General features: G+C 40.7%; 1 protein-coding gene across 5 annotated transcripts in view; it reads left to right on the forward strand.

The window, feature by feature from the left end:
• CAMK2A (calcium/calmodulin dependent protein kinase II alpha) overlaps positions 1-21572 on the forward strand; it is a 173995-nt gene that overhangs the window by 88240 nt on the left and 64183 nt on the right. For all 5 annotated transcript variants that reach the window (XM_089528650.1, XM_089528641.1, XM_089528622.1 and 2 more), the window contains exons 4-7: positions 9759-9813; positions 11921-11986; positions 13618-13690; positions 20585-20687. In XM_089528650.1, coding sequence (XP_089384776.1) covers positions 9759-9813; positions 11921-11986; positions 13618-13690; positions 20585-20687 — 297 coding nt within the window. The remainder of the gene's footprint in view (positions 1-9758; positions 9814-11920; positions 11987-13617; positions 13691-20584; positions 20688-21572) is intronic.

Here is a 21572-nt window from a genome sequence, read left to right on the forward strand (position 1 = left end):
TTCAGCGGATTTTAAAATGTCCCCGTTTCTCTCTCTTCCTTCCATTTCCCCCTTTTATTCTGAGCTTGCTTCAATTGCAGCAAAAGTAGTATGCACTCAATTAACTTAGGGTGGTGGGAAAAGGGAGCAGAGTCTTGCTTTTCCTATTAGGTTCAGGAAAAAGCAAACAACTGCATCCTCTCCTGGCTTGTGTGTCCCTTCTCATGAATAACGTTTGCCATCTTGGCCACACTGTGATGTTGTTTGGCCATGTGTGTCCCAGTTTTCATATATGTAGTGTTTGGGGTTATGTGAACGATGTAGAAATCTGCTCTTTTTTTGGATATCAACTCCTATGTCCAGGAGCCAAACTGGTGTTTGGCAGAGGGGCATTGCTCCTCTTTCTTCTTTCACAATTAACTTTCTAGGTTAACTAACATTGTTTGAACAAAATAGCTGGCATTAATTTATTGAGGTGTGAAATCCAATTATGAAGCCAGTTGGTCCTTCAAGAGAGCATAACAAACTGAATCTATGTAGAAACAGCATCTGGTGCCCTTCTCCCTCTCCCTGCCACCCGTATATACCATTTTCTTACTAATTCTTCTGACAGTTGTGAACAGAGGAGCCAGCTCAGTGAGTGAGCTGCAGTGTAGTCTTGCTGCTAGCTCATTCCTTTAGGCCAGCAAAGGGGGCTAATCCCACTCCCTGCACTGGTAGAAGAGTGGCCCTTGGTGGCAGTCCCCATGTACTTTGCTTTATGGATAACTACTTCATCTTGAAGGCAAGAATAGGAAATTAACAGTGCACTCTTACTTTGTGTACTGAGGGAAGTTTATGGAAAATGCAGAATAGCAAGATTTCATCTTCTCTCAAGTACAAGTACGAGCCAAATGTGATGTGATGTTGTTTGACCATGGAAGCAGTGGGAAGGGGGAGGACTTTGTGTTTCAGTGGGCATATTATTATGTATATTACCTTTAATGACACAAAAGAGAGGGACAAGCACTTCTCTGTCTGAGTGCTGGCAGCAAAATATAGTAATAAAAATATGCTAAAATAAAATAGCAAATAGATTGGACTAACCGCTGTCTCTCAAACACTCAAATCCATAAAGGAGGAAGGAGGAGGGGGAATTATCCAAGCACAGCAAAGCCTATCATTGTTGAAAGTAATAATTTTGAATCAAAATACATAGTAAATCTGAGAGCAAACAGTGCAAACCTGAACAAGATGACAACAGTTTACTAATGGATACAATGCTTTCATGGTTACTTAAATTTCATGGTAAATCTTCAAGAACACGAAGGTGAGATGTTGCAAGAGAAAGCACAATGTACCAAATGAAAAGTTGCAAATGTAAGCTGCCTTCTGTCCTCTGCACAGAGAAAGGTAGGATATAAAATGTATGTGTGACTGACGAATGAATGCTAACTTTGTTTTCCAGTTCTTTCCTACTGGAGAGAGCCCCCCAACTTTCTAGATCAGTGGTTCCCAACCTGTGCTCCAAGGAACCCTTAGGGTTCCTTGTGCACTTCTCAGGTGCTCCACGGCCACTCCAGGAAAATTACAATCTATCGCGTCTTCCGCCACCCCTCTGTAACACTACTCCTAAACACTTGTAAGACATAGGATAGGCCTCTTAGGGGCTCTTCCATAGAAATTGATTCTAAAGAGGGCTCTGTGAGTCAAAAAGCTTGGGAATCCCTGTTCTAGATGATTTTAGGACATGGGGACGAGGGTTCAAGGAAGTACAGAGGGAAAGTGGGAATCCATTCTATTTCTACTGATAGTTGGTGTTCCATTAGTGGGCTGACACCACTGAATACAATCTTCTTTTTCTTTTTCTTTTTTTGGTAAAATGTAAATAGGAACTGGGGTGGGTGGAAAGGATAGTAGTTTACCAATCATGATATAATGATAGTTGTGGGAAGATTTAAATGAGGGATTTTAAAGGTAAAACAGTGTGCCCTTTTTTATGCGGGGGATCTGTTCCGCCCACCCACCCCCCACATTAAAAAAAAAGAGTATGCTCGAGTCCCGTTGAAAGTAATGGGGCTTGTGCATGTTGCGGTGTGGCAGCATGCACGCACCATGGGCACACACCCCATTAATCTAAATGGGATGCGCTGCCCCACACGCCCCGTGCACTCCTGTGTGGCTTTCAGCATATGCTGAAAGCCGAGTATAGTGCGTCCGCGTATGACGCGGGCGCGCTGTATACACATTCTTGTCTGCTGTGCTAATACAGGAATTTCCTTCTAAAAAGCAAACAACTTTGGGTTCATTTGGGTAATGACAATTTTCGGCATAAACCACAGTGAGCAGCAGTGGCATTACTAAGGGATCTGGGGGGGTGCAGAGCACACTCGGTGACACCCTAAGAGAGGGTGGCACCACTGCTCCCCAAACATTTGGCTTTGGGCAGAAATAGACTGTGGCATTCACCTGTGTCCCTTTAAAATGCTGAAGAGATGGTGTGGGTGAGGTTCAGTGGAAAGAGAAAGGAGAGGTCCCAGGGTTTTTTTAAAATTAAGTGTTAATTTTTAATAAATAAATATTTTTTTTAAAAAAATTAAATTTTCTTTTAAAGCATCACCTTTTACCACATTTTCACTTCAAACACATGAAACTATGTATATGTAAATGCACTGAAGTTATGCATATGATATTGTAATTTAAAAGTTTAATTTTAATTTTTCTAGTTGTTTATATCACAACTTTTACTAGGACATTCAGTGATATGCAGGACTTATGATTTATGAGTAACATTAATAAAAAATACTACTGATTGTGTATGGTGTCATATATGGGAATAAGTCTGTGGGGGAGGTGACACCATGAATTACTGCACCAGGTGACACCAAACCTAAGAACACCACTGGTGAGCAGTAGTCTGTAAAGAATGAGGAAGCCTGTATATGTATATCTAAAGGTATATGAATATATGCTTCTTTATGCTTCTATGTACAACTACAGCACCTTATGGCTCTCAAAAGAGTTGCATTTCACGAGAATATGATTGACACTCTTACAGATATTTTTGATTTGTTGTAAAGTTGCCCATAAGCTTCCAAGTATGAACCTGGATGACCATAGTGAAGTGAAATAAGTGCCAGTAATTTCCCTCTGTAGTGAACTTATTGACACAGTATAAATTAAGATTTTGAAGTGAAATTGAAAACAAAATGATTTCAAATCTGCTCACAATTTTATTTACAGTATTTATTTTATTCATTTCTATCCTACCTTTCTCCCAATGATGGGACTCACAGCAGTTTCTTTGATTATGTTCAGTGATTTCTGGTAAGCTACACTAAGTGCTGGTTTGCTACTACAGGTGTCCAAAAGGTAAACCTGTGGAAGGACTATGAGTTCTTGTACTGAAGACAACTGTCAGGCCAGAAAACTATTCTAAATGCATATGCCTGCCTCTCATTAGTTGATCTTGATGATCTTGAACCTGTGAGGCTGACATTTGTACTTTCACCCCAAGACAAGATAATGAACCTTTGAATTAATCATCAAAAGAAACTGGTGTGTTTATTTAATTCAAAAATGTATCAGTTTTTAGCATGCAGGAATGTTAAACTGAATATTATTGGGGTGTGAATGCACCTTGTAATTTTGAGTTATTTGAATTAGTCAATATCTCCATCTCCTTCATTCTGGGTTTTTTTTCCAGGAGGTGGGAAGAGTAATGGCCTAATATTTAAAGCATTGTAAAATATGGAAAATTGATTCAAACTCAACAGCGATGGGCATCTCAATCAATGTGAAGTCATTACTCGCTGTATTCTAAGTCTTCATAATAACTACTTCTGTTAGCATACTGCATTCCCTAATAAATAGATAATCACTTTCTCATTGCTCTGCATTCTTTCAGTCTCTCCCCAGCAATCTTTGTCACAAACTTAGATTCTTCTTACATTTGGAAATGTTTTTTTTAGCACAACCTATTTTTTTCCTAGTGATAATATAGATTAGAGAAGTTCTGGATATTTTCCAAATGTAATGCAGATGTTGTGATTAAAATTCCAATAGTTAAAACTGCAGCATTTAGATTGCTCAAAAAAATATAAGAAATCAAATGAATGCCTTTTATTTTTTCAAACAAAATCTACCACTGTGAGTATGAGTATGGATACAAGTGCAGATATTATTCAGAAATACTAAGTAGTTGTGGAACATAGTAAGGGGAAGAACAGATGGCTTTCTTTGCATTTTTTTATGGTTCCAAAAGATGTTTATCTTTCATAACACTTCATGTTGCTTTATTCCATTTCCTTCCACATTACCTCTCCAGTTTATCGATGGTCCATGTTCACCTTCATTCTAAGATGAACCACTATGAGCCATACTCATCATTGACCCAATGATAGTTTGTTTTCACTTTTTCAAAAGCAGGTGGATCTATCACGTCTCCCTCTCCACTCTGCCTCTTTGCTGGTTCTTCCCTAGAGAAGGCAATCCTGAAATCTATCCTCTCTTACCACTTCTTTGCCCCTTTTCTCCCTCCTCCCAGTTGCCAAGCAACTGGCATTGTCAGGCAAGCATGGAGACAACTGCTGCAACTTTAAAAAGCAAACTAATTCTGGTGTAGCTATTTCAAAGCGAGGAATCTGGTTTTTGTCATAATCAACACAAATACATGAATGCATGAAATACGTCTTCTGCTTTGGCAGTACATGAAAATGAGACTTTGCATCTTGTATGCTTTTCCCCCACACTATGCTTTGACTGCACCCTTTAGGGTACATATGAAACATAATGTAAAATCTTCCCTTACAGAGATTGCATGTATTATTCCAGAGTTGTCCTGCTGCTCAGTGCTATCATATTCTATTCCATGTTGTTGTTGTTGTTGTTGTGTGCCTTCAAGTAATTTCTGACTTACTGCAACCCTAAGGCAACCCTATTATAGGGTTTCCTTGGCAAGTTTCTTCAAGGGAGAGGGAGAGAAATTCCCATCTGAAGCTGAGAGAGTATGACTTGCCCAGGGTCACCCAGTGGGTTTCAGTGGTTGATCTGGGATTTGAACCTTGGTCTCCAGAGTCATAGTCCAGTGCTCAAACCACTACTCCACACTGTTTAAATGGTGTGAGCTATATTTCAGAGGAAGGAATGGGCAAAACCACCTCTGAGTATTCCTTTCCTAAGAAAACCCATGGGGCTACTATAGGTCTACAGGCAACTTGAAGGCACATATACAAATGGTTTACTGGAGCCAGTGATGGTAAGTGAACACAACACCAGGATGACTGAGAAAGAGCAGGAACAGATCCATCTCTCATGCTGACTGAGGTGAAAATAGAAGAAGTGTCCCTTCCCCAGATCCTACAGTGCTACAGTCTTCATTAGAGGAGAAGGAGGTGGTGGAATGGAAGATTTTACCAGGTTTCAGTTGTTGTTGGACATGTCATGGCAGGGTTTTCTTCTCTTCATCCAGTACCCCCATTATGTCACAGAGGCAGTTTTTCCATAGTATGGTTAGGAGAAATAGACACTCCCAAGCTCCTCTGCCTGCGGTGACTGGCTCTAACTGGCTAATGGCATAACCAGCCCTGAGTAGAAGGTCAGAAATCATTGCACAAAGTCCCAGAGAAGACCTCTGATAGGGTTCCTGTTAGAAGATCTGAAAGGTGGGAAAGTCTGAAAAAGAGAAAGGGCGAGGCTGGGGTAGGAGGACACAGCCACACTACTGCAGTCTGTGAACACACTGTGAAAAGGAACCCACCAACCCACTGGAATTTTAATTTTCTGATTGTTCTGGTATAATATCTGCAGGTCATGATGGGAATGAAGGCTAGATTGATTGGAATATGGCACGTGCTGTGTGAATTCTGCATAAGAAAGCATGACAGCCTGTGCATGAATTGCCTCTTGAAATAGCCCAATTTTCTGATTTGAATGTCCCCTAAGATAAGTTGAAGAGTAATATTATGCAGGGGCTAAAACCTATTCAAATTGTATGCATTAGTATAAATGGGCCTGTGACATGCAAAACATTTGCCTAATCAAATATCCTGCAGTTAAACAGGGCTGTACTAGTGCAAAGTCTGTATTGTTGACTGTTATGACCATTTCATTGAAACTCACCTCTGTGGAAATCTACTGTAATAAATCCTGTCTATGCCATCTCTTTAAGCCAAGGGTTACCAACTTGTGCTCCAAGGAGCTCTTAGGGCTCTGTTTGCCCTTCCTAGGTGCTCTGTGGCCACGCCAGGAAAACGAAAGAAATAAAAATTGAATGAAATTAAAGAATAAGAATATATTCTTATATATAGTCCTAAATGCAATTAACTTGTAAAACATACTCTTAGGGGCACTGCCATAGAAATAAGTGAACCACAATTCAAAATGGTTAGGAAACCCTGCTTTAGATTATTTTTTTGTGTCAGTGTGTGAGTGATGTGAAAAGGCAACCCCAGTTGAATTTTGCTTTCAATGCAATTCTTAAAGGTTCAGCATCCCTTTAAGGCTTAGGTTAAAAAACGGATATTTCAACATTGTCCACATATTGTGAAAACTGTGGAACAAATTACTTGAAAGTTGACACACATTTGTGGGTGGGTACATAGTCTCAAATGTAGGCATGCCATATCCCGCCTGCAGGCGGGACAGTCACGCTTTTGGCGGTCCCGGCCCGGTCCCAGCCTGGTTATCGCTAATTCACAGTTTTCAGCCCTGCCCCTGGGCGGCCGGGCCAACCGGCCAGCTACCCGCCCTCCTCCACCTCCGCTTCCGCCTCTGCCTCCTCCTCCTCCTCCGCCTCCTCCTCTTCCACACCCACCCATCGCCACAACTGGCCAGCCAGCCACCCACCTCCGCCTCCTCCTCCTGTGCGCAACCATGCTGGGCAATTGTCCAGGCCGCAGTCAGCAGAAGCTTGCGGTTGCCATGCTTGAACGTCCGCGCTCAAGCCTAAAAGGGAGCTTGTCCCCTTGAGGCCGCTGGCTGGCCAATGGCAGAAGAGCAGGGGCTGGGCTATTTCCAGTCCCAGTCTGCCATTGGCCACCATCAAGGAGGAGGCGGAGCCACAGAAGAGGAGGAGGCGGAGCAGAGGAGGACTCTGGGCCAGAGGGAGGGGAAAGGGCTCTTTCCTTGTGCCACATGGCGCCAAGGAGGAGGAGGAGGAGGAAGAGGAGGGGGGAGGAGGAGGAGGTGGAGGAGGTGAGTGGTCCTTCAGGTCTGCCTTGTTTTTTATTTATTTTAATTAATTTTTAATTATTAAAAATATACAAGTCTGCCCTGTTTTTTATTTATTTTAATTAATTTTTAATTATTAAAAATATACAAGTCTGCCTTGTTTTTTTATTTTAATTTATTTTTATTATTAAAAATATACAAGTCTGCCTCGTTTTGACAATGATAATTATGATGATGATGATATCAGCCAGCTTCTGAGGCAAGTGCCCAAATGTGCTTCTTGTGTGTTTTAGAATTAGGGGAGGGGGGTGTTTGGCCAGAAAGGGAAGTCCATTTCTGCCATCTGTCTAGGAATAATGCCAAAAATGTCCTCCATTTTGAGCATGCCTAAGAAACATGTGTTTATATTAATGCTTTTAAAAATAATTAATTTTTTTTGTGTGTCCTCTATTTAAAAAATATGCCCTACATTTGGGGCTAAATTTTGTCCTACATTTGTCCTACATTTTTAAATTTGTCCCAGTTTGGAGGTTGACAGTTATGGCAAACCTATTGAAATGGGGATTGTTGAGGCTTTTATACCACATTCCACATTCTGCTTCTGGCCTTTTGCCTTGATCTGTGGCTGGCAAAAGTTCCCTCAGAAGTGTAAGCTATCCTCCAAGAGTGCCAGGCTCATTTGATATCTGGAATCCATGAGGAAGAAGGAAGGTCATAGAGGGATGATCATATCAAGTCAAGCAGCTAAAGAAATCCCAAATGCTCAAATACTGCCTTGGCCGAGGGCAGGAGTGCTTTTAAAGAGGCATTACCCTTCCAAACAAATTGGGTGTGTCTAAGGGTTTGGGATACAGTGAGGAGGAGAAAAATCATAAGCACTGAGCTTTTGTAGGAAATATAACAGAAGTTCCTGTTGGCTTGGGTTGAGGGAATACACTGGCTAGTGGATCCTAAGCACAGAATTCTCAGTGGTGGAAACAGAGGCTCCGTTGGGGCCCGGACACTGTAGGATGTCCAGAACTGAGGTCCCCTAAATGAAATCACTCATCCAAAAAACCTTTTATAAAATCTTTTCAGATGAGTACTCCCCAGTCTCCATAACCAACCAGGACTTGCCAGAACTTGCTTCCCCTGCTTACCAGGGATAGGAATGCCATTCCATAATGTCAGCTAACCTCTCTAACAAAGAGAACAAATGGGGCATTTTTACAATCATATTTACAGATCTTGGAATATCTTAGAAGCTAAGCAGAGTCAGGCCTGGTTAGTACTTGTAAAGGAAATATCCAGGGAACATCAGGTGCTATATGCTTAGTGATGCCAACAAGCCTCAAAGATATTCCCCTGAATGTTTTACCAAAATCCCAAATCCCCGGAATTCCCCAATATTTATTATTATTATTCAGTCAAAATCCCTGGAAAGAAATTAATTAATTTCCTGGGAATTGGCAACACTGTATAGGCTATATTTCAGAAGAAGACAATGGTAAATCACCTCTGAATAAATCTTTCCAGGAATAAATTCCTTGCCAAGGACATTGGGTCACCGTAAGTCAGAAATGACTTGAAATCACCTGACAATGACAACAGCAAACAATGTCCAGGTTCAAGGCTCTGACCAGGACTTCCTCAAGCCACCTACACTTATAAAAACCCAAGTTGTAGAAGTCTTAAGAATTAAGAATCACTGACTAAAAAGGGGCACCAAACAGACAATCTACTCCAGCTCCCAATCCCCAAAGAATATAAATACATATTCCAAACTAGATCTAGCCTAGCAGAATGGTTGGCCCAATGACTCAGGGAAACACAGTGGCAGGCCCACTATCACAGGGAAATTTAGAGGCAAGTTACGATGTCACCATCAGCCCCTGGTAATCTACAGTATATAGTACCCAGAGGCATCCCTCCTCCCAAAGAGGCTGCAGTGAGGTGGGGGGGATTAGAGGGAGTCATTTTGCAGATGAGCACTTGGTCATGTTGACTGATACATGCCAGATTCTCAGTCACACTCAGTGAGATGAGTAGGGGTGGGAGTGTACTTGACTCATCTATACTAAACTAAGTAGTGGTCTGGGCACCCAGTAAATCAAACAAACAATCAAGCACTTGGCTGTATTCTCAGCTGTAATGTAAATCCATTCAATATACATCTGGGTGCACACACAATAGATCTTATAAAATGACCCTGAGTCTACCTTCCTTTTGTTTAATTCTGCAGTTTCTTTCTTTCTTTTTTCTTTTTTGCCTTCCTGTGTGACATCCAAACACTTGGTTTTGTTAACCTGACAGTCTGCATCCATAAATACTTTCTGAGGAAATGCAGCACCTTTTGTCAAGGTCTATAAAATCTTTGTGGGTAGAGGATCTTTTCTCTTTGTGTGCACCTGAGGTTTTTCTTCTTATTATTATTATTTTTTTAAATCGCTCACAGCATTACAGAGGTAACATGACTGGAAAAGTGTAAGATATAGATGAGGCTGAATATGATTGCACTTCACACTTCTGCACTTGTACCCTATATTTTACAAGGGAAGCAATCCAGCTGTAATGGCTGAAGTGAAGGATTAGAAAGTTTGTCTCTGAAAGTTTTATTCCAGCTGGTAACCTGATCCATTTTTTCTCTGCAGTGAGGCTCCATGACAGCATATCAGAGGAGGCACACCACTACCTGATATTTGACCTGTAAGTAATGGTGGAAAATACAAAAACCCTCACATGCATGTTGATTATGTAAGATAACATGCCTTCCCTCAGAAAGTGGAGTGGGGTGTAAGCAAATCATTGTTGCACATGGTACACCCATATGTAAAGGAGTCTTGTAATACCTTTGAGACTGTATGGAAGAAGTTGCAGCATAAGGTTTTCTAGATTTGATCTGTTTTCCTAGATGCATGGAAGTAGACCAAGGGGCGAAACACAGCAGGTAAGGAGCTGCTTGCCGCCACCCCTTTGCTCACTGGGTTGGGACTCCAGCAACCATACACCATGCGCCCAATCCAGTCTTTTCTGAGCACAAAAAGGAGCAGCACAAAGCTGCTCTTTTTGCACCAGGGAAAGGGCACCCTTTATGTGGTGGTGGCATTTTTTTCAGCGTTTATTAGCACAGTGTGTCTAAACTCTGCACTGCTTGAATGCCATGGATCCACAGCATGTGCAGTTGGCCGTGTGGCTTCCCAGTGGACTGGGGGTGTGCTGCTGTCTGAACACCATGCCCCCAGTCTGCCAGGAAGTTGGCTCTTTTTGACCATCTGTTTTGTTCCCAAGTCTACAAAAGCTTATGATACAACTTCTTTCACACAGTTATTCTCAAAGGGCACTTTTGCGTACTGATATTCCAGACTAACATGGCTATGTTTTTGAATGGTAACTCATTTTTTTCTTTCACTTTAAAACAACAAAGTATTTTGTTGTGCTTCGAAACCTGCTTGAAATCTATTTTACCTATTTTACCAGAGGCAGTAGCAGGTAAAGTAAATATATACATTATACACAATAGACAGTGATGACTCTGCTGAATGATCCTCCTCCTCCTCAAAGACCATCCTCTGCCTCCAGCTTGTTTCTCTGTGCATCCCTGATACCAGTCTTGTTAGGTGTTCTGTGATGATGTCTTAGGAAAGTAGCAGCTGAGAGGCAGTTGTTTTATGTGTGTTTCAGACTTGTGACTCCTAATACTACCTGTCAGCTTGTGCTGCTGTTTCTGTCTTTCCCTTCTGAACCAATTTACAGGGTAGCAAGAAAAAAAAAAAGGAAGAAACAAAGTGGTAAGTGATGGGAAGACACAGGAGAGTTACAAATGGAAGACAGTGCCCTCTGGAGCCTTGTAAAATTCTGTAAATGAGGCAGGATTATTGCACAATAAAAAGCCTCCTCTGGAAGCACCTTGCATAGCTTTTTGTTAATATGCAGCTTTAAGAGAATTAGCATTACGCCTTATGCATACCAGTCCTTCAAGCTTCTTGGAACAAGAATTATCATGTTTAATATGGAGTCCCTGGAGGACCTGCTGTTCCTGAATTCCATTTTGGGAGAAAGGTGTATAAATTCCATAAATAAATAAATAGTGTTCTCTAACTCATGTCTGGTGTGGCAGTTTCTCATTGTTACGACTTTGAGGCAGAAGCATCTGGCAATAATATCAGCACTAATACATCTCCACTTCACTGCGAATGCCACTCCAGCTTCCTTCTTTCAAGACTGCTCTTGTTACCTTTTTCTCTTTGCTATACAGTGAACAAGACTATAGTGAAAATATGGTACTGGAATTCCAGGGAAACATGTGATTAGACTGCCAAGAATGTACTGATTTTGGAAAGTTAATACATAAACGTTATGCATGCTTGGAATATTTCTCATATAGCCAGTGATACTAAGTGTACAAGAAAACATTGCAATTGTCTATTTTGCTTTATCTTGCAGACATCCACTTCTTTTGTTAGTTGTGAAAGAGAAAAAAAATCAGACAGGATGAAGCATTGGAACCAATGTATCACTGTGGTGTTGCTAGGTGAAATATCAGATTGCGGTTGCAAGTGAGCCAGTACCTCATGGCAGGAAGATTAAGACAGAAAGTATGGTGCTGATGATACTATGTACAGTTCAACCCAATAAAGGATTCCCTGCCCTGCAGTTATATAATGTTGCATGACAACGAATTAATATTGACCTCAAAATAAATATCAAGGTCCTTATTTTATGCAACCCTCAGAGAGCACTGAAGGGCACCAGTGCTGTGCCACTGCAACAGGGGGTTTCTTAAACTGTCATTGATTCTTTAATTTCTTTACAGTGTCACAGGGGGAGAACTGTTTGAAGATATTGTAGCCAGAGAATACTACAGTGAAGCCGATGCCAGGTAGGCATGGAAAGTGGTCAAAATGTCCAGGATCTCTTGGAGCTGCTAACGCTGACAGACAGCAGGACTAAGAATCCTGTATATATTATCCATTGGTTTTGCTTTCAAATCTTTTTGCATTGTCCCATGCTCTGTTACATCTATATGCTTCTTGTGCTAGAATATGATGAACAACTACTACAAGGGAATAATCTATCTAGCTATTTGATGTAGTGTGACTGTAAGTCCTCCTTTTATTCATTCAAGAGGAAGAAAATAATTTTGTGGGGTGTGCCATTCCTCTAGTTTGCAAAGGAGGTTTTAGGGAATATCGCCGTCTATTGTAGGAAAGGTTATAATTGCCATGAAATAAAGAAGATGTGTGCATCCCCAGTCCTCTTCATTTTTACCTGGAAGGAAAAAATAAAGAGTTCAATTGCACTTAGTTCTGAAATATGTCATGGGACTGCTGCCTTAACAATTTACGCTAGTTTAAGAACATCTTGCATCAGACAATCAGTCTAATGTGTTTCTTAGCAAACACCTTTTATTAAGTTTCCTATGTGTCCAGAAAATTACAGACAATTGCTTTATTAGCATCTGCCCAAAATGTAAATGGAAATACTTCATTGTGCAGGCAGCTGTTCTGGCACCTGCACTTTCATTTTCTATTTGCCAAATGCCTAAAACATGATGTGTACGTTTCATCAAGATGACATGGTGAGACCTACCAGCATGAGAAAAGTGGCCATCCCAGCCAGTATTATTCTTCCTGTGAAAAACTGAGCAGGTTGTTCTCTCTCATTGCCTTTGGCAATGATGCAAGCTCATAATAAATGAGATGGCCATGTTCTTTTTCCCACATGAGGGAGCCTGAATGACTAGTGGAGTTTCAATAGCAATTAGATTAGGATTATTTCATTTCGCTGTGTAAATCAGACTGTGTGGAGAAAAGAGCTTCAAAAAGGAATGGGCAGTGAGGAACCGATGAAAGAACTGAAGTACGGTGGATGCTTGTTATACGCTGGGGTTTGGTTCCAAGATCCTCCGTGGATAACAAATCCATGGATGCTCAAGTCCCATGAAATATAATGACATAGCAAAATGGTGTCCCTTATAAAAATGGAAAATCAAGGTTTGATATTTGAGATTTATACTTTTTTGAACATTTTCAAACCATGCATGCTTGAATCCATGTATAAAAAATCCATGTACAAGACAGGCCGACTGTACAAAATGGGGACTGCTGAAATTCTACCTCAAATGATCTCCAATAATGTGGGATCCCCAGCACTGTGGAGCTTACTCCCATCATGGGAAACTCAGATTCATCTCTTTCATCTCTTTTTACTGATAAATAAAGACCTTTTTATTCAAACAGGCTCAAATTTGGTCTTTAACTGGGTGTGGCAGAAGGGCTTTTTAATGGAGTGTACTATACATGTGTCTTATATTTTATGTCTATTTTAAATGGTTTCAAATATTTTAATATGAATGTCTATTTGGTGGTTTTTAAAAGTTTTGTACTAGGTATTATGTTAATTTATTTTGTTTCATCTCAGCACTGTAAGCTGCCTTGGGTCCTATGTTGGAGGAAAATTGGATATTAATTAGTTAATTAATTTAAGACATCCCGTTTTTCATCTCTCTAGTCATTGCATTCAGCAGATTCTGGAAGCGGTCTTACATTGCCACCAGATGGGTGTTGTGCACCGGGATTTAAAGGTAAAAAGTTTATATCATTTGTTCAAATCAAAAAGACTTATTGAATTTTGCTGCAGCCTTCAATAGGAAGACTTTTATGCAGCATTTTTGTACCCGACAAACCATGTCTGATTGATTTGCATCAGGGCTAAGACCCATACAGACCTCCAATTACTGTTGGACTGCAAGTTTCCACACTCCTTGCTAGTGTGCCCAATGCTATGGAGTGCTGAAAATGAGAAACAACATTTGGAGGGCTGCACAATTCCCACTCTTGATTTACAGTGTAACTTTGGGCCTGAACACACAGGCCAAAATAAAGCTGCTTCAGGTCACTTTGGAGATATGCTGTTTTAATGACACAGGCATCTTAAGAGGCCAGAAGCTGGGCCAAAGCTGTGCTCCAGTCCTTAGGACTGGAGCGTGGCTTCTGGCCACTTAGGACGCATGCAGCATTTAAACATACGTCTCAAGTGACCCGAAGCAACTTTATTTTAGTCTGTCTGTTCAGGCCCTTTGGTAGGCACAGAATGGCTGAATCACTTCCCCTTATGCTTAAAGATTGTAGATTTGTAGGCACATAGACCTAGTTCTCACCAACAATGGCTGGTGAATCTACTACTACAGGGATAGAGAATCTGTTGGAAGATTTTTGCATTCTTTTCCCCCTTCCATAGATAGGGAATTCCTGCATGCAAACTTGTAGCCAAGGGTCCGTTTAGGGGGATTTTATTATTATTGTTATTAGTCCAAATATTGCAAGAGGGGGCTTGCTACGAGAGCCCACCGAAATCGCCCTCCCAATATGTATACGGAGTAGACCAGGGGATCCCAATAAATAAAGCTGAGACGGATATTAATAACTAGATGTCTAATTTATTGAAATAGGGGAAAAACACATGCGTTGCACATACACTCACACACACACTCAGGACTCAGGAAAATTAGGGTTGGAAAATAGGAACAGATTTCAGGCGTTACTAATGGAGATGCTTACCAGAAGGTAGATTCCCTCCAGGAAGCGAATGGAGTGATGGACAGTGAGACAAGTCTGCTCCGCAACCTGGGTTTGAGCAGAAATGCCGGCTACCAAAACAGAGGTCTGACTGACATGGAGCAAGTAGACCTTGAAAATGACACGCTGAGCAGCCAAAGCGGGGACTTTTTATAGGCCAAATCTGGCCTGAGGCAACGAGGCTGGCTTGGCCGAAACAAAGGTGTTCTAAAGATTTTCTTTTCACCTGGATGTCTGCTTTAGATAGTATAAAGGGCTTATGCCTCTCGGACAATAGGTTTGAGGAGGAGGTTGATAGCTTCAGGGAAGGCAATCCTTTCACTCTTCCCAGCCTTGAGATAATCCCTTCATGCGACTTCCCTGGACCCTCTGAGATGTTAATATGGGAACTCCCTTAGGGGAGGTGTACATGTCCTCTCGCTTTGCCAGTAATGGCGGACAGGCTTGGAGTCTGGCCAGGGGTCATCCAAGGGTTATCATTGATTCCAAAATTTATATTGCAGCATGGGTAACAAACTCTCCTCTCTCTCTCATTCAAACTAACCATGTGACTAAGGTCACTCCCTGTTTGAGACTAACTGACATTCTCTCATATTTTTAACTGAGCTGTTGTGTTCCATCTTCTTGCTCTCTGAACTTTCTTTAAAAAGATGATCAGATAAATATTACTTTTACCTGAACTTTTCACTAGCTAGATTAGGATATAGCTTCTTTGTACATATAGATTAAAGTCATTAGTAAACTTTTGTTTTAAACTACAAACTATGTGTTTGTTGTTTTTGGGGGTCAGTCTCAGTTCTAAGGAAAGCATAGTTAGACAAGAGCACATTTCTGCTACTCTGCTAATTTAAAGCTAGACCCTAACATGCTAGAATTTGACATTTTTGATATTTAAATATTTTAGTTTTCTTACCAAAGAAGCCTTGGGAGACTTAAATTACCCAAGAGAATCCATACCTGACAACATTTCACAAATGAAAACCAGGACATTGGTTCAGATAGCAAAAAGTATTAATAAGGAAGAAAATACAAGCTAGGATAAGTTGTGATAGTTTGCTTTTACCTGAGCTTTCTGGGGAAGGACAAGATTCTGTCCCCTTCTCTCATCTTTCTTCTGCTAAATTAAGTGAACACAAATTATTTTTGCATTTTGAACTCAGTTTACAGCAATTGAAGTAAGCTAAAGACAAAGGGGGGAAGTGGGAGGAGGAGAGAGGAACTGAGACATTTTAAAACCAGCTGAAAAGGTGGGACAATAGAGGATTAATTGGGACCATCCGTGACAAATCAAGAAAGATGGAGTTTATGGAATCCACTCTAGCTTTTACTATTTTTTCTCCTTGCAGCAGCTGCAGGTGAAGTAGTGTTAAAATCTGAAATCAATTCTCTGGCTGACCCAGTTCTCACCTGCTTGACATTCTGGAGATTACAGAAGTATGAACTATATATCTATGTCCTAAATCCCATAGTCAGTTCCAACCAGAATAGACTTACTGAGTCAACAGAACTTATGTCAGTTAATTCACAAAGTTCCCATTGATACATCTATTTCAGTTGACACGAATAGTAGGAGTTAGCCCCTTATCTGGGTTAAAGTAGAGGTAACTAAGCCCTGTATTTGGGTGGGAAGTACATTAGTCAAAACGGGCAGCTGGACTGATGCTTGCTTGTTGTAGTGAAAATGGTGATTTGAAGGGAAGAATTTGGGATAGGAAACCTGCACCATATTCAACCTTACTTATGGCCTGCAATATTAGCAGTAGCAATCCCAGTACAATATACCCACCCTTTGCAATGCTGTTATAATGGGCTGTACAGTATTAGGATTGGCATTTGCATAGCAATTTAAAACTCTTTTCTTAACAAGCAAGATCCTTCCCCACCCCCCCAAAAAAGCACACATTTTCAACCTGAAGTAAGATGAGTAAGGAAGAGCATGATTTTTTGTGCTTGCTATTTCCTTTGTCTTGTGAGGGGCACAGGTCTGTCCAGATACAGGAGTGCTAAAATTCAGGATTTCTTCACTGTCTCTGAAGTGTAGTTTTCCCATATGAGCCAGCCTTAAGTCCAAGATCACTGGAGGAAACACATCTTTCAGTCCCACCACCTTTACAGACACATTTTGGTGGGGAGGGGGGATGTGAAACAGGGCCTTTTCTGTGACTGCTCTCAAACTGTGGCATTGTTTTCCTATTGCTTTACAAGAAAGGGGCTTTTTATGGTGTTGTACTGCTTTTATTCTTCATTTTAATGGAATATTTCAAATGGTTTTGATTTTGTTGTTAATTTAATCCTGTTATAATATCTGGTTTTCGGGTAACGCTATTTTGAAAGGCTCCCTGAGTCCCAATTTAGGAAAAAGGTGAGGTACTGTATAAATAAAAGGATAGATGGATGGAAGGAGTCAATCTCACATCTGCTCTGGAGAAAAGGGCAGAAAAAAAAATAGATGGAACTTGAAAGTTCTGCCTTTGGATGACTGATTGCAGAATTTTTCTCACTCAGTGCTTCCCCTGCATATCAGTCTGAGCTGTGATTTACTTCTTTGATTAGAACACTGAAAAATGGGGATGGTCTCATTTCTCATTAAAGGTCTGGGTCCAATAGTACCTTGCCTGCATATTTTGTCTCATGTCTCTGGACCATTAAGAACTACAGCAAAACAGGGCAACTAGTGGCCTTCCAAATATTGTTGGACTGCAGTTCCCATCATCCATCACTATTAGCTATAATGGCCCAAACGTATGAGAGTTGATGTACCAACAGCCTCTGAAGTGCCACAAGTCTTCCACATCTCAGCCAGAGACATCTGTTAGAATCTGAGTTGTTTAAGGTGCCAAAGGGGGACCCTATAATCTTTCCAGAAGATGATCAACCATGACCAACACAGTGCAACCATAATATTACATCTGTCTCTCTCAGGGCTTCCTTCTCCTTTGGACACAGGCAGGCAGATTCAGAGAAGTCACAGACTGGTTGTTCTTTTTTGTTTCCATATAATAACTATAGTAGCTTGTACCTTGCTGGATATCATTATGGACTGTCACCAATGGATTGTCTTGCAGTTTGTCTTGGAATTATTGACCTAGCCAACTGTATTTATAACTGGATGATGATGATGATGATGATGATGATGATGATGATGATGATAAGTGCTGGTTACTGCCACTGAAAGATACAACTCAACTCTATATATATAACAGTTGTACTAATATAATGGCTAGGGGATGGGATTTTAGAGTCCAGTAAATCTGACCCATTTTCTTCAGTCAGTGCTGTAGGCAATCACAGATCCTGATGTGCTGCTGACAGCCTTTCAAGTACATTACTGGATGTCAAAACACATATCCAAACTTTTCACCAAACCAGCTGCAACATCTGAAAATGACATCTGCAAACACTTGTCCTTTGCACATCTGCAAACACTTGCTCTTGAAATGGATAAAGCGCCCATTCTATTGTCTAAGGACAGTTGTTTTACAGTTTTCTGGAGCAACTGCTATTATTGGGTACTAACTTAAATGATACTTGCAACACAATTCCAAGAATGTTTGTTTTAGAATAGGTCTGCCTCATTGACTTTTATGGGATTTACTGTCTAATGAGTATTGGAGCCCTAATGACCAGTAAATTCTGTTGAACACTATATAAAGTACAGTACTTCTGAATAAACTAGGCCTATGTTTCAATTTTTCTTAAAATGTGAAAGCGGTTTCTAACACTGTAAAATTTATTTAAAACATTTTTGTGCACAGTGAGAATATGAGACCACTTTCTGCTTTTAAAAGATACATACAGGATATCTTGAATTGTTTTTGCAAGGCTTCCCATATGTCCTTTGAGATGAATTCTAGAGCTGTTCTGTCTCTGAAATGTCCTGTTTCTGGTTAAACAGAGAACAGGAGAAAGTGACAGGACAGACCTGCTTGGCTTTTATCACTTAATATGTTGCAAATGGTTGGTAAAACTGAAAAGTTTCAAGCTGATACGTTGTGCGGGTATGTGCCTTCAAGTCACCTGTCAACTGATGGTTACCTCATGAACACCATAGGGTTTATTTAGGTTAGGAATAATCAAATGTGCTTTTGAGAGTTGTGATAAAAAAACAAGAATTGTCCATTTGGCTATACTCGTACAACACAGTTTGTCTGATCTTCTATGCATGCAAGCAACTGTACTTCCACCCCACAGATCATGAATTATTACTTTGCTTGTTAATGACTGTAAGAAACACAGACCAGATTTCTGTCATTTTATTTCTTCCCCCTCCTCCAGAATACAATCAGTCTGTATTCTCTCGCCTACTGCAGTACTGCTTAACTCACCACTTATACTTAATAACATGATATACGACCTACACAGTCTTGAAAAATCCCCAAATGACAATGCTGTAGCCAAGAGGAGCTGCAGAGAAAAGAACTTATATGGTAGACATGAACATTAGAAAATCTCTGCTGGATCAGGCCAAGGGACTGGCATCCAAAGTTTAACATCCTATTTTCCACAGAGACCATTGAGATATATCATGGGAAGCCTGCAAACAGGGCATGAAAACAAAAGCCCTCTTCCACTATTGCCTATTGCCATTGAACCTGGGGGTAGAATATGTGCACTACCTTTCGTAGTATTGATATGTTGTCCTCCATGAATTTTTCCCTAACAAATTAAAGCTCTCTCAGCTGGTGGACTGCCACATTTTCGGTAGTATATGCACAGGTTTACAATGGTCAGTGTGAAGAAGCATTTGTTTTGGTTTGTTCTGAATCTTCTGCCAATGAGTGCTAGTAGATGTTCCAGTATCATGAGAGAAGGAAAGAAGAAAACCTCTCACTACTTTCTTCATACCATGCATAATATTAAGTTTTCCTTCCTAATAAACATCTCCATTAATTGCATTTTTTTCAACAAAGGGACTGTACAGATTGGCAGAAATGGGCAGTGAGAACCTGCCCCTTTCTGCCCCAGATGGAGAACGTGGCAACCAAATCGCAGTCTCTGGGAGGCCTAAAAAGAACCCACTCCCTTCCGGATTCTTTTTAGGCTGCATGTGGGGTGCCATTGGCATGATTGCATGCCATGATGAAATCCATGTGATGCAGTGCTGTTTGGGTGCTGTATGGATGGGCGTGTGCCATGATGGTGCCCAGGCAGCACAGTGAGGGATTTGAGCATGGGGATGCAGGACGCCACTTTTCACCCATCGGTACTGGGCCTAAGAAGCCATAAACTTTATAACATTTTTCACACAGAATTGTTTAGCCCCTTCATGATGTTAGCTGTCTTTTTATGGTCCTTCTCCCATTCTTCAGTATCATTGACATAAAGTGACCATTGCTATACATGGCATTTTAAATGTAGATGCACCATAAATGTACAGAAAGGCAACTGCAGTATTGATAGATTTGTTTTTGATTCCTTCTATAATGATCCCTAACATTTTTAAATTTGAACTTCACAGCTAGTGCAGAGAGACTCATCATTTTCATTGGGATGCCCACCAATGAAATGTTTTTTGTGCACAACCCAAAGCTCTCTTTCTTAATTTGTCATTACAGCCTTAGATGTTCTGCAAAGTTATTTTTCACCACAAGTAGGTGACTTGAAGGCACACAAACACACACACATGTATCATATACACTGAATCTCATTTGCCATTTTGTTGCAGATACTCAGGTACCAAGTATTGCAGATACCAAGTATTCAGTTTCTGTTTTCACAATATAGAGATTTTCTGAGGCATAGCAGAAATGTGGATTCATATTCTTAGATGTGCACAAAGGGTCTACAACCTCCTCATTTCAATCAGACCGTTCTCTGGATCAGTCAAAAATGTTGTTGGGATGTTTCTTCTCTGCTCAAGACTTGGATTGCTTTATTTTCTTCCTTTTTCCTTTCCCTAGCCTGAGAATCTTCTGCTGGCATCTAAACTGAAGGGAGCTGCTGTTAAATTGGCTGACTTTGGCCTTGCCATTGAAGTGGAAGGAGAGCAGCAGGCTTGGTTTGGTGAGTGGAGGCATGCTGGATTTTGAAGAGTGGAGCAGTTCTAACATTCTGTTTTTGCTCGTGTGTCAACAAAAATATGATTGCTTTGAATATTCCGTGACTGTCAGACAATTAAGCCAATTACACTTAGCAACTGCAGTTATTTTAACAGGAAAGTCACATGATCCCTGTAACTGGCCCAGTCAGCTGATGTGTCACAGCATTCTGGACCTGCTGAAGTTTCTGAACAATTTCCAAAGGAAGCCCCACATAGAATGTCTTATAGTAGTCCAAACAGAATGTAATCAAAGCATGTGTCACCATAGCCAGATTTAATTTCTCAAGCAGTGGGTGCTGCTGGTTTAACTGTGCAAATGCACTCATGGTCACTGCTGAAACCTGGGCATCTAGGCTCAAATCTGATGTGATTTGAGATTCCTGACTGACCAGATTGTGTCCACCTTCTGTTTCGTTGTGCGTCACTCTGACTTGTGTCATTTGCTATACAGTCTAGGTCAGAGGTTGTATAGCAGCAGTCGGGGAGTTGTATTCCTCCAAATTGGTGGCATCATTAAGATTGGCGTCACTGGGTGTGGTAACTCATGATATCACCCCTGCATTGACACCTTCCATATCACACCCACACAGTATCCTTAGTAATGTTTTTGTACTAATTTACTTATAAAACGTAATTCCCATATATCACTGAATGTAATAGCAATAATTGTGACATAAGCAACTAGCAAAATCAAAATTATGCTTTCAAATTACAATATCATACAAACAGAATAAATGTGTTTACATATACAGTGGACCCTTGTTATACGCTGGGGTTTGGTTCCAAGATCCCCTGTGGATAACAAAATCTATGGATGCTGAATTCCCATTTAATGACATAGCAAAATG

The sequence above is a fragment of the Sceloporus occidentalis genome, unplaced genomic scaffold (assembly GCF_023333645.1).
Source record: "Sceloporus occidentalis isolate IW3139 unplaced genomic scaffold, rSceOcc1.0.p SCAF_1, whole genome shotgun sequence".
Classification (NCBI taxonomy): domain Eukaryota; kingdom Metazoa; phylum Chordata; class Lepidosauria; order Squamata; family Phrynosomatidae; genus Sceloporus; species Sceloporus occidentalis.